This window comes from Amphichorda felina (genome assembly GCF_050947745.1).
Source record: "Amphichorda felina strain 45539 chromosome Unknown scaffold_6, whole genome shotgun sequence".
In the NCBI taxonomy this organism is placed as follows: domain Eukaryota; kingdom Fungi; phylum Ascomycota; class Sordariomycetes; order Hypocreales; family Bionectriaceae; genus Amphichorda; species Amphichorda felina.
Window position 1 is genome coordinate 682,084 of NW_028145044.1, and position 12,969 is coordinate 695,052.

Sequence of the window (12,969 nt, forward strand, 5' to 3'; positions counted from 1 at the left end):
CGATGATACAACACTTCTGTACACCATGCATTGTATATGGTTAGATTAGCTTCGCCGGCGTCAGCCGACACGAGTTTCATACACGTCGTCCTAGCTCAACCATGTGATTCGTCAATAGAGGGTTGTATTCGGCCCATTCCGTCCAAAGGTTCACATGCCCACATCATAATCCCCATCGTCGTCGTCCTCGCCCTCCCGGTCATTATCGCCCTTGTGGACGGTGGAAATGTTCTGCAACGCCTCCTTCATAGCGAATCCGTGTTTCTCGATCAGAGTTTCTCCACCAAAGACGAGCCCCTTTGCCGAGGCCGACCCCTTGAGCCATCTTTGGAGTTTGAGCGCCGCGTCGGCCATAGCTATTGCTACGTGCCAGTTCTCGACAGCGGCGGTCAGGAATCCACAGACGAAAAAGCTCCTGATGAAGCGTCCAGGAGGCAAGGCGTGGCAACTTGGCGCGATGGCGAGTAGCGTCCAGAGAAATATTCCAAGTATGGTCGTTCTCGAAGCCAGTGGGATGCGCCACAGCAGGCCCCAGATCTGGAGCAACTCACCATCACTGCAGACCAAACTAGTAGGTACCCGACTCACAACGGCACGAGTGTAGATGATTGCAGTCATTCGCACCATGCGGTAAAACGTGTCTGGGATATCCACAGGTGGTGAAGCCCGGTCAATCGATTCTGTCTTTGAAGGGCTTGATTCGCCACCCTTACTTGCACCAGAGCTTCTCACCGAAGCGGCGGTGCTTGCTGAGCTCGTGGTTTTTGGCGACCTCCCTTTAGACGACTTGGTGCTCTCGCTGGTGCTAGGCGGTGATGGCGTATCTGAAGATGTGTATGCATTAGGAGCCCTCGTTTGATGCGGCTGGTACAGAGGTACATTATCGGGAAGCTCTCCGATTTCACCGTGAACCCACGACGCGACCGCCGAAACGTGCTGTAGCTGTTCCGGTGTCGGGTCAGGGGGGAGCGCAAGAACTGTTTCCATCATTGTCCGCACGTGATCCAGAATTATAGCTGTGCACGGGTGAAGGTGCAATGAAGTAGCACAGCTCCCAAAGCTGGGCCAGCCCGTTGTTAGGGGCGAGTTTAGCGGTAGCTGGAACGGAACCATGACGGGGTCTTCAAACTCGAAACCCGGGTGACCATACATTTCTGGCTGTGTCTCATGTGCAAGACCCATGCAAAGGTCGTGGCTAGTGGATATGAAAGTCAGCGATGTTGACACTGGGCAGTCACATATCGATGGCGAATGACTCACATAAGAATCAGTTTGCTCATGTAACCGTGCAACCCCAAATCCTGAAGTCCCCCTCTCAACTTGATCATGGTCCTTAGTCCACTCATGTGAGCATGGAGGTCCTGTGTCCTTCCCCAGTACCACTCGTCCTGTAGCATCTCGGTAACGGCTAAGATGGCAGCGTCGCTCGTCTGCGAAGCTGGGGAGCGGAGATGATCATTGAGTGATTGGTAGACAATTCCTCTCAGCGCAACCACCACTGACTTGGGTAGATGGCCTGTTTCGTTGAGGAAGCAGGCAGAAGTGAAGAGAATAGTGTTGATAAGAAGGGGATCTTGGATCATGGAAGGAACCCAGTGTTTCATAAAAGGGTTGTCAGGGTTGGGGATACCGCCTATCGATGCTTTGAATCGTGATAATAGTCTCAGGTCTGCAGGCCAAGATGTTAGTTTTATGGCTTGCGGTTCCAGACTAGGGTGGGTGGATCCTACGTGTGCGTACGAGCTCCTTGTTGAGTTTGGTTGGCACCATGGGCAGATGGCTGAGCTCTTGGTCCATTGCTTGCAGCGACGATGTTGGCTGCTGAGACCCTTGCGCAGCCCAGATTAGCTGGGCCGCATCAATCATCCACTCATCCTCGACAGTCAGCTTCGCCCCGTGATCGTGTTGACGCTCTAGTATGGCTCTCAGGGCGGCTAAGATGGATTGGCGGTTGGCATTTCCGTACTTGTTCTGGACTGTCAGCCGGAAGGGCAGCCAGTTTCGAAGGTGACCAGTGAAATTGTCGGCCACAGCACCAGAGGGGTCGGCTACGATAGGAGCGAACTCATCCTTCTCTTTTAACAACCCAGGCCCCGGAGAATTAGTTGCAGACTCCAGCTGGAGAATGGCATCTTGGATACCAGCGAGATTGAGGTGAGGATAAGGCCCTTCTTTTGAGACGGCCTGGGCGGCAGGTCCGTCAGAAATTCGCGACCCTATTGGCTTGCTGGCGCGGAATTAGTGCCATAATACATTGGCCAACAGGTGTTCATGTCTAACCTCTTTTTCCGAGTGCCGTACTCGCATATGGGCTGAGGGAACCGGCGGGCACAGTTGGTGCAAGGTTGGCCTTGGGAACACTGCAACCAGCCCTGTCAGCCAAAGCTATCCTGCGGTGCGGCTCTAACGGGGACCAATCTTTCTGGCACAAGAAGTAATGGTACCAAAACACACCTTTTGTTTGCGTCTCCGACACTCGGTGCACGAAGACGCTTGTCTGTCTGGGCGCCGCTGGTGTTGTGGGCGTGATGGTAACCCCTGCAAGTGCTGCAAGCTGTCGGACATGGTCTCGTGACGTGGAGGCAAACAGGACGAGACGGCCGTAAGACGGGCTGAGATCGGGACTCAGCTGGCCGATGATGGGTCCCCGAGGCCGTTTTGGATGCCGAGGTGGATGGTCACGGAGCTCCGTGAACGAGCCCTTGGAGTTGTTTTGATTGTTCCCAATTGAAGAGCTCGGCCTCGGTTTTCCTCCTTCTCTTCTCTCCTCCTTTCCCCTCCTCTCCCGGCGTTCCACTCAGCGACTTGGCTCACGTGCCTGTGACCCTCTCTGCGACTGGGGTGGTATTCTCTCCTGCAGCATCTGGAATCACGGATCCCCTCCGTGTCCGTTCCAGTATTCCTGACCACGAAACACGCGTATTTTCGTCTGCTATGCAATGCGTGTGGGTCGGCGATGTCGAGACGACGATACGAACAGAGGAGAACGCACTTTCAGATGGACGGTGAGCTCCAATTGAGTGAGATAGGGCTAGGAAACATAGCAAGAAGGGCCACCGGCCAACCAGGTCAAGGTTGCCAATTGCTGAGCCGAAGCAGTGCGGGCAATGCAGGTTCGAGCCCCGGCTTGCCCGGTTCTGTTATCTGGTTTCTTGCATCCGCCGCCATTGGTGCGATCGTTCAATTTCTCTGTGACGTGCAGGGTGCAGAGGAGTGAAGCCGAAATCTTGTGAGACTAAAAGAATGGAAGCATGGCAGCTCCAGATAGATAGATGGATAATAGACAGTATATGCTTTGAATTGATCGGTATACGCGGCAATTGCCAAGACCGATCGTGTGATGGTTTCTTGGTGGCTTGAAGTTCAAGTTGCGTTAGATCGAGATTCTGAGCTCTTCCATGCCCTGGGCTTGCTATGCCAAGCTACGTGCGAGACACATTTCGCACGGTGCACCTGCCGTGTGGCGCCTCAGCTTCTACTCTTTAATTCCTTGGATACTTACTTGTCTATTCAACGTTGATGGAAGGACAAATTTCTTTCTCTCATTTTAACTTTAAGTACTATCTCATTATTATGATTATTATTTTAAATTTAGGTAGTGGCAAGCATCTGAGAGCATGCGCTGTGCCCAAATTCCTCAACCACAGGGAAGTAGCGGTTTCCCACCCACATCTACGAGTACAGGGCCTAGCACAGTATGTATGGAAACCAAGGGGGAGCAAACACGGCGAACTCTTCCTCATCTTCCATTTCAGCTTCGACACAACAGTCAAACTTGGCAACATTCCACCATCTGGTTCATGAGTATCGCCCCACGTGTTCGTTTGACTACAGAGCAAAGTTATTGCGCCTTCAATATTACCTCGGCACCCTTCAACCCCTCTGCTTCACACACGACCCTCATCTCTCCCACCTTCCCCTCCTGGGACCTCACAATCGCCAATGCCAGCCCGCTGTATGCTTTGCGCTCCGTCGAAGGGAACGCCACGAGATCATACGGATCGCCATTATCCGTCGCCACAATCCTCCCTGCACCGCTGTCAAGCGAGAAGCTGATGGCATTTGACGCCTCGGGCACCACATCGCCGTTGCTGTCGACCACCTCGGCCGTGATGAAGGACAGGTCATATCCGTCAGCATTGATTTCAGTGCGATCCGCTGTGAGACGCAGCGCCGCGGGCTTACCCGTCGTCCGGACGGTATCCTCAGCCCACTCCTTGCCGTCCTTGTAGGTCACGACGTGCAGCTCCCCCGGCGTGTACTCGACGTCATCCCATCTGAGGCGGTAGGAGAACTCCTCCATCTTCTTCCTCCCGAGCGACTCCCCGTTCAGGAACAGCTCCGCCTCGTCTCCAGATGTGAAGACGTGCACCGGAGTCACCTCGCCCTCCCTGTCCGGCCAGTTCCAGTGCGGCAGAATGTGCGCCATGGGGAGATCTGGCCGCCAGCGCGCCTGGTACAGCCAGAAGCGGCTCTTCTTGAAGCCCGCCAGGTCGATGATGCCCGAGTACGAGCTCCGCGCCTGGTAGTACGGCGTGGGCTCGCCGATGTAGTCCCACCCGGTCCACACAAATTCGCCCGCCACGTACGGGTTGCGGTCCTGCGATGCAAACACCTTGTCCGGCGACGACCCAAAGTTGGCGGTGTACAGCTCGTAGGCGCTGACCTGCGCGAGCGCCTCGCTGCCCCCGGACGTCTCGTTGACAGGCGCGCCCGTGTCCACCGCTACAGGGAATATGTACGTGCCCCGCGTGCTGACCGTCGAGGCCGACTCGCTCGACAGAATCAGCTTTTGCGGGTACGCCTTGTGGAATTCGGGGTACGCGGGATCAGTGCGGATACCTGTGAGGTTCGAGTAATTGGGCGTGTCGCGGATGCCCGCCCCCTGGTAGTTCAGGCTGAGGATATCCATGGTGTCCGGGAACGGCGCACCGTCATTGTCCGGCTGGGCGTAGTTCATCGATGCCGTTGTCGGGCGCGTGGCATCCTCCTCGCGGATCATTCTGTGCAGCCTATGCCCGATCATGGCGCCCTCGTCGCCGTGCTGCTGCTCGCCGACCTCGTTTCCGAAGCTCCAGGCAATGACGGAAGCGTGGTTACGATCGCGGCGGATAAACGCCCGGAGGTCGGCCTCGTGCCAGTCGGTGAAGATGAGGTGGAAGTCGCAGTCTGTCTTACTGCGTTCCCAGCTATCAAAGATCTCGTCCATGACCAGGAACCCCATGCGGTCTGTCAGGTCCAGCAGCTCCGCGGCGGGAGGGTTGTGCGACATGCGAATGGCGTTGGTGCCCAGCTCCCGGAGGATTTCGAGCTGGCGCTCGGCAGCTCTGACATTGAATGCCGCGCCAATGGCTCCCAGATCATGGTGCTGGTTGACACCCTGAATCTGGACCCGTTCGCCGTTGACGCGGATGCCATCCGAGGGCGTGAACTCAATACTCCTGATCCCAAACTGTGTCTCGTAGCTATCGATCTCCTTGCCGCTGCTGCTGTACAGCTTTGTGACAGCGACATAGAGATTGGGGGTCTGCGTTGGAGGCGGACCCCAGAGGTTAGGCCTCTTCACCTTGGTGGATTCCTTGATCGCGTTCTTCCCTCCCGCGCCAATCTTGACGGTCTTCGTTGGGAATCTGGCCACCGCCTTGCCAAATTGACCGGTCTTTGCATCAACCGGGTGCACTATCGTAGCCACCTTGACCTTGATGTCTTTGTCACCCTTGTTTTGCACTTCGACGACCAGGTCCAGTGTGGCCGACTTGTGAGTGACGTCCTTGGATGTGACAAATGTGCCCCATTGACCTACATGAGTGGTAGGGACCTTGGTCAGCCAGACACTCCTATATAGACCTCCACCAGGATACCACCTCGCCGAGTCAGGCGGGTTGTCAAGCCGGATTGCCAACTGGTTAGCCTCGCCAAACTTGATATAGGGGGTTAGGTCCAGTCGGAAGGAGTTGTAAGGATACGGCCAACCGCCGACGAGCTCCCCGTTGAGCCAGACCATGGCATAGGACATGGCGCCGTCCACGTCGAGGTAAATCTGCTTTCCTTCGTCCTTGGCAGTAACCTCGAGTGTGCGCCGGTACCAGCCCACGCCGTGGACCGGCAGCCGACCCATGCCGCCACCAATGATGGGGTCCTCTTCTGTGTAGAAAGGACCATCAATAGCCCAATCGTGAGGGAGCGTGACTGCTTCCCACTCGCTATCGTCAAAGCTCTCATGGACATAGGCAACATCCGTGCTAGGCTGTTGTCCAGGAGTCTTGTGGTGGCCCGCCGGGTCATTGATGAAGTCGTTTGCGGACGGGAGGATCCATGGCTTCAGCGTCTCAACGTCGGTGAGGTTCTCCAAGTCCTTGCGCTGGTCGTATATGATCCCGTCGGGGTTCTTCTCCGACCTCCAGAATGTCCAGTCCGAGTTGATGCTGATCCGCTCTCGGCCGGCGGAAGCCCCCGATTGGCTGTCAATGGTGAGCGCGTTCGCTGTGTGGGACAGCAGCGAACTTAGTGACAGGAGCCCGTAGGTCCCCAATTGCCTGAGAGAACCCATTTTGAGTTGAGTTGATGATCATCTCAGCTACGGCAGCTGGGAATATCTGGGCTTTATATACAACATTTACATATATTGTGATCAATGTTCGGCAGATGCCCCTCATAAACATCTCGTCATGGCATGGTGGAGGCAAACATACAGTAACGACCAAGGCCCACAATGTGTCCCCTCCTCCGTCACCGGCGACGAAATTGCCCCAAGGTTCGTGGAATTATCTGGGGATTTCCTGGGGTCTCTCTTTTAGCCTGAATATCCCCACGGAGACTATTGGGCCGCGTATCCCCAGTATGAGGGGGATGACCTAAATAGAGAGAGTCAGAGTTGGACATCGATTTTGGATCCCCCGGCCGTTCGTGAGATTTTGCGGGCGAGAAGGGGATTGGCCCAGACCGTACATGTAGTCTCCATGAGGAGGAGTAGATGTTATCCTCGAACTGCCCTACCAGGGCTAGTCAGGACAGTAGGCGAGTAATCGCTTAGGCTAAATGACTGAGCACGTCAATGATTCACTAAAACTCCTTCCTTGAGGTCCATATCGGTGGCCGACATACCCGTCACGCCCAAGTAGCCGTTCTTGTTCTACTTGATATTCGTAATCCGCCAGAAGTGGAGAGTTGATATCGTTTCCATGTGTGCTTTGCTGCCCCCGGTCGAATTTGTGCTTGCTGTGTCCTGATGCGAACCGAGCTTGAATAGTGCGCCGGATTACCTTGTTTTTATCAATACTTACTTAGATCATCACATGGTTCACCAAAGGACATATATGAGGTCGCTTCGGTCAAGGTGGTTGAGAAACCCCCGAAAAGCAACAATAGAAATAACCGTGAACTCATGCCATCAGATTACTACATAGCAGTACGTACTATTAGTGACTACAGAGGCGCCATGCCTACCCAGCCACCTTCTTGATCACACTTGCTTCTCTACACATAAAATCATCAACGCAAGACACCGAAATATAACAAAATTCCCGTGGTATCAATGGACGAAAAACATTCGTAGATCGCTAGCCAAAAACCACAACGCCAAGACAATTTTTCCAACATCATCTCAGGGCCATTACACTATCCAGCTAGAAAACTGGAAATCTAGGCGGAGATATGAGATCAGTGAGGGTATCAACGAATGGCTCATCGCCGGTACTCAGGTTTCCGCGCCATGTTGACAGGCGGCGGTGCTTCGTCGTCTAGAGGATATGGCGGGGCCGGGTTCGATGGCGGGCGCCTCCCACCTTGCTGGTGATCAGGAAGCGGAGTCTTGGGCGGTAGAGGCGGGGGCTCTAGCCGCTGAGGAGGAGGGGCGCTTTGAAACTGAGGCGGGGGCTTGGGGTGCTCGTCAGGGCTCATAATGGCAATCTTGTCTGAGCCGGATGCGGTGAGGTACTGTGATGGCGTAGGTGCTGTCACGACAAGTTTGTCGGAGTCATCGGGACGGGAACCGGAGGTCCGGTCATTCGTGGGAGGAAACGGGGGGCGGTGAGCGGTCGGCGGAGGTGACTGCCCAGACTTGTGGGAGCTGTGGGAGTCGGCAAAATCGTGAGAGACACGAGGAGAGCGCAAATGGGGAGAAGCCATATGGATGCTATCCGACCCGGAATCAAAGGATTGGCGGCTCACGGGGCTGCGTGGAGGTAGCGGTGGGTAAGTCGGAGTGTCCCCCGGCAGCTCTACTGCTAGGGGTGACTCGAAGGATGTAGTTGGCGGGTGAACAATGTCGGGGACATCTCGAAGAGCACGCTCCCACCGGATCTTGGCCTTGAGAATTTTGGCAAGCTTGGTGCTGATGCCCTGGACCATCCTCTGCTCCTCTGTCCTTGCCATGTATCGCCGGGTTCCGGTGCTGATCTCTCCCAAGCGGTGCCACTCGTTCATTCCAAACTCTCCAACACCAATCTCAACATTCAATCGATAATAGTTTTCGATGTTGACGTTCCGCTTGGCCAGATGCTCCCTGAGCATGTATTCGTGAATCTTCTCACAGCCCTCGATTTTGGAAATCAGTCGCCGCCGTGCCTCGGCGAACTCGCCCAAGAAACCCTCATACCACTGCTCTTGGTTCGCACCGCTGCCCTTGGGTCTCCTGCCAGTCCCCACAGAAACAAAGCATCCAATTTCGCGCCCGGGCCACTCATTCACCACAGCCTCGTCCAGGGCCTCGGGGGCTGGGTTGAAAGTACCGACGCCGTCATCGTGGAATACTGACTGACCAATCCTAATAGGCTTAAATGCGAGCCCTATAGCGCATGTGGCCCGTCCAGCCTGCCAGATCTTGCAGTCAAACTCGGGGGGTGGCTCCTTGCGCGAATCATACGACCGGAGCATAACGGGAGGCGCGCCGCGCGGGGAGCCCTTATATACTGCCGTCACGACCCTACCAATCAAGTTAGTAAACGGTCTAAGGTTAACTTCTAGGCACGGGTGGTACTCACGTCTTTGTCCTGTTGTCGCGAGAGTCGTATAGCCTAGCATTAGGATCCCCATACCTCGAATTCCGCCATACTGGAGGGGCCATTTGCGCTGCCGGGCTGCGGGCGCTGAAACTCACAGTGCTGGCGTTGCTTATATGCCGCCTCGGGCCTCCCGCTGCGCTCGAATAGGCCGCCGCGTTCAAAGGGTTGACAAGCTCGGGCTCGGCTCCGTCATTGCCCTCCTTCTCGTAGACGGTGTGTTCACGGACGCACGATCGGATCGCATCTTCGAGCTTGCTAGCCTTGAACAAGGTCGAACGGTATGGGATTCCGGCAATGGTCTTATCGGTCTCGAAGACCATGCGGGTCATCCGGACGTAGAGCTCTTTGCATGTTTCCAGGTCTAGTCGGAGGCGGCCGAGCATCAGGGCAATGAGGCCACCAGTTCCAGTGCCGACGATGAGGTCGAAGTGGTCGCAAGGCTTGGGAATTTCATGGCGTCGGGGCGCGCGTCCCTCGGTCTCGACAAAGGTTCGGTGCATCAGTTCCTGGACAATGATGAGCATGGAGTAGCCGCGGACACCTCCTCCGTCTGCGACGTCTCAGTAGTTAGCGAAAGTCTGGGTTTCGAAAGGCACTAGTGGGGTAAAATCTCCTACCGAGAGAGAGAACGCGCAGAGGCGGTCCCTTGGTGGTGTCCCTCCTTTTGACGCCGGACGAGTCCGCCATGGTGGCGACGGCGTGAGCGGCGAAAGGGAGCAAACTCGAGTCCAAGTTGGTTGCAATCAGGGTCAGGGGAATTCACGCGGATGCGAGTCAGACTGCTCAAGCTTCGTAGGACAAGCAGTGACGATGAGACTACCCAGGGTTGTCGAAATAAAGTTTGGCGGAGAGGTCAGTGATGTTAGGTCGGGAGGGTTACGAATCCTTTGTCGCAGTCGCGAGATCGAGAGTGCCTGCCTTTTGCCTTGGGCTAGGAACAAAGGGTCCACCCCACCTACAAGTACCTTGTCAGCGCAGTTCAGTGATAAGTGACGCAACGATCAGCTGCGGCTGCGACCGTGACCGGGGGTCCCGAACGGCGCAGGACCGCCACTGGTCCATACGTAACCTGGGACGTGCTCACGGAGCTCCTCCTCCAGTCTTTGTCGCCGGTCAGCTGTGGGAAATGTGGCTGTGCAACTGGGTCTTTGCTTGGCTTCTCGTACTCGTGATGTCCTCGCACTTGGACCCAATCGCGGCGCTTTGTCTGCTCTAGGCGTTATTATTGCTGACCCGTCGGGAGGGGGAAGAAAAAGCCCAGCATTATCGACAACATACTACCTAGTTGGTACCCATCTATTGGAAGTCTGCTCTGAATACACCTGGCCATGTGAGACGGACTACCTGTGGTGTGGGTTAGTCAGGGTACCATGCGTGAGGCTAGACTGCTAGGGCTACCAATTCCAGGCACGGTGAGCTAATTTAAACAGCAAGTGAGGGGCAGCAGTCTGCACCTCAGGTACTACTAGTATCAGCATCACCCTTCTCACGACAGTCTGGGCTCTTGTTACGGGGCGGGTAAGATATCTTTCCTTTTATGTTCCTCAGCGCCTAGAGGTTTTTTTTTGGTCCTTCGCCGTGTGTACATATCATGTCTCAATAATGGGCAATACTGCGCCCAGTTTGTTTTACTAATAGGCACAGGGTAATACAACACAATGAGAAATGAACACCGATGTGTCAACATACCTGAAAGTGCCCATCATGATAAAGACCCTGGTTGACGAGTGACGGCATAAACATCCTTAGATGTTTTGAAGGTTGAGACTAAGTGTCTGGACCAAGACTGGGAAGAGGACGGTACTGTCACTAGGCTTGCCTGATCCACGACCACGCACTCTATCGCTTCACGGTAAGAGCGGTCCTAGTCGACAGCGTAGCCACCACCGATGGCCCCTTATTTGAAAGATACTCCTTAGAATAAAGGTAAGTATACTTCGTAGAACTCCCATCGAAGCCTTTGGGGGCACATTGTCCATATTGATTTGTGATTCGCGCCACCCTGACCTTCCGCCTCCCGAAGACGTGGCCTCCGGCGGACGACCAGTAATATGGGGTGTATGTAACATCTGCCCTATTCGGCCGGTAAATGCCCATCCGAATATTTCGTTTGCACTATGACCTAGATCTTAGTTGCCGAGTAGCGAGCTCTATTAGAAGCGATGGACGAATCCCGGTATGGTAGGATGATCTAGGCATGTGTGGAACCACTGCATTTCATACAAAAAATAGGCAAGCGTCGGCCTAGTCTGGGTATTTGAGCCGGTTCCATGGTAAGTTTGATGGGCGATTGCCTGTTCCCTGCACCGACTTGGGCTCTTTCTACAGAATTTCAGAGATCTTACCGTCAATGCCCTATTTATTATCTCTTCAGATGTGACCTTTTTCTTGGGTAATGTCGGCCATGAGATATCGAGAACCTTGGGGGAAAGAGAAGAAAGGGTTTGAGTGAAGCAAGATTCCAACACCTGGAAAAGTTCTTTAATCTGGAAGAGGAGGACTTTATGGCACCCATTAATTCCATGGTGCCCAGATTACGCACGCGTACAGTTGTATGAGATTGCTATATCAGGCACCATGTAGGTCAGCTGAAGGAAACAAGCAGAGAGGGTCGGACTTCCTGTACAACAGGCCCACCTCGAGGCCTAGGAGGAGCTTCATTGGAGATTCGTACATGATTCCTGGAATCTACTCGTGTGCGTGTATTGGATTCAAGTTGGGCACCAGGACTTGCCGTTGCCGCTGCGGTCCTGCTGCGGTCCTCTAAACAATGCCCCGAATTATAAGGCAACCCTTTATTGTGTCCTGCGGGATTTGTAATATATAAATTCCACACTCTATTAAACGCGACCTTTGTTAGGTAAAGCTGTGCACCATTATAACCGGAGAAACTCATGGAGATCAGTACAATATGAGAGAGAAGGTCATCTAAGCCATGGAAGAGGAGCGATCAGCGAATGTTCGGTTTATTGTCCTTCATACTGGTCTCATGGTGGAATATGATTGGGACCGTCAAAGACAAGCGTTAGGATAGCACTTAGTAGTAGCGACATTGTTCATCGCGACCAATCATGAATGTCCCTAACGGCGTCCCGAATTCCAATCGTAAGGTTCGGTCTATGAGAGCCGGAGCCGTCTCCGGCCGTGACGCAATCTAGCGGGAGAGTGGATTTTTTTATTACTTTTTAGCAGTTGTGATTGTGAATGATCAATTGCCGGATACTGTTTTAGTGCAGGGACAGGGGGCAGTCGTCCCGCTTCCAAAAGAAATTCTAAGAATCGGTATCGAAGTTTCGTTGGGCACCGGAAATCATATGGCACCCTGTCAACTTGGAACGGTGTGGCGTGCACCGCCACATACAACCCCTGCAGGTACGGTGGAAGCCGGCTATCGTCACCATCGACAGTCGGAGGGATAGAAACAAACATAGGATCACAGAGTTCCTCTCTGATTTGCTATTTTTGCCACATCTTTCGACGATGCTCAGCACCTACATGGTACGTAGACATTGGGGGTCCTTCAGAGAGGGCCATTTCCTCCCGGGATCAGCTTCATTCATGTCCTGCCGATTGGGGTGGCGAAGGTAGCATCACGCAGAAATGCAATGCGAGTGAGCGCCCTGAAGACGCACGGGACGGAAAGCACGGCTGAAACATGCTTTCTCGGAGCGGACGGCTCAGGTTACGTTAGGGTGTTGGCGGACCATGGGGAGATTGGGCGGAACCCGTCTCCTCATCGATGCACTCCGCGCCGACTCCGCCGCTCTGTTGGCCCCTCGATATGGTCACGGTGGATATCTTCAAGGCTGAAAAGGCGACGAGGCTACTCGTAGATCTTAACCCGGAACTCCATCTCGTCATTCAGAAGTCAACAGCTTACATAAAGCCCACAGCGAGAGGCTCCTTGCTCAAAAGATGCAGCAGACGAGACTGCGAAAATGCCCCCGCCACCTGTGCACTCGGTGCA

The 12,969-nt window shown here is 54.4% G+C and overlaps 3 protein-coding genes across 3 annotated transcripts; all 3 read right to left on the reverse strand.

Annotated features, from left to right (window-relative positions):
- Positions 1-150: 150 nt before the first annotated feature.
- On the reverse strand, positions 151-2,307 carry ACO1O0_006054 (uncharacterized protein; the record flags this gene model as incomplete). The annotated part of the gene is made up of 5 exons (XM_083195450.1): positions 151-537; positions 589-1,195; positions 1,261-1,669; positions 1,731-2,184; positions 2,302-2,307. 5 exons carry the CDS (start codon positions 2,305-2,307, stop codon positions 151-153), a joined length of 1,863 nt encoding a protein of 620 aa, XP_083048466.1.
- A 1,534-nt stretch (positions 2,308-3,841) lies between these two features.
- Positions 3,842-6,550, reverse strand: ACO1O0_006055 (beta-galactosidase; the record flags this gene model as incomplete). Its single annotated transcript, XM_083195451.1, has 1 exon — positions 3,842-6,550. The coding sequence occupies one exon, from the start codon at positions 6,548-6,550 to the stop codon at positions 3,842-3,844; it is 2,709 nt and encodes a 902-aa protein (XP_083048467.1).
- Positions 6,551-7,683: 1,133 nt separating this feature from the next.
- Positions 7,684-9,689, reverse strand: ACO1O0_006056 (acyl transferase/acyl hydrolase/lysophospholipase; the record flags this gene model as incomplete). Its single annotated transcript, XM_083195452.1, has 3 exons — positions 7,684-8,923; positions 8,982-9,552; positions 9,620-9,689. The coding sequence occupies 3 exons, from the start codon at positions 9,687-9,689 to the stop codon at positions 7,684-7,686; spliced, it is 1,881 nt and encodes a 626-aa protein (XP_083048468.1).
- Positions 9,690-12,969: the final 3,280 nt, after the last annotated feature.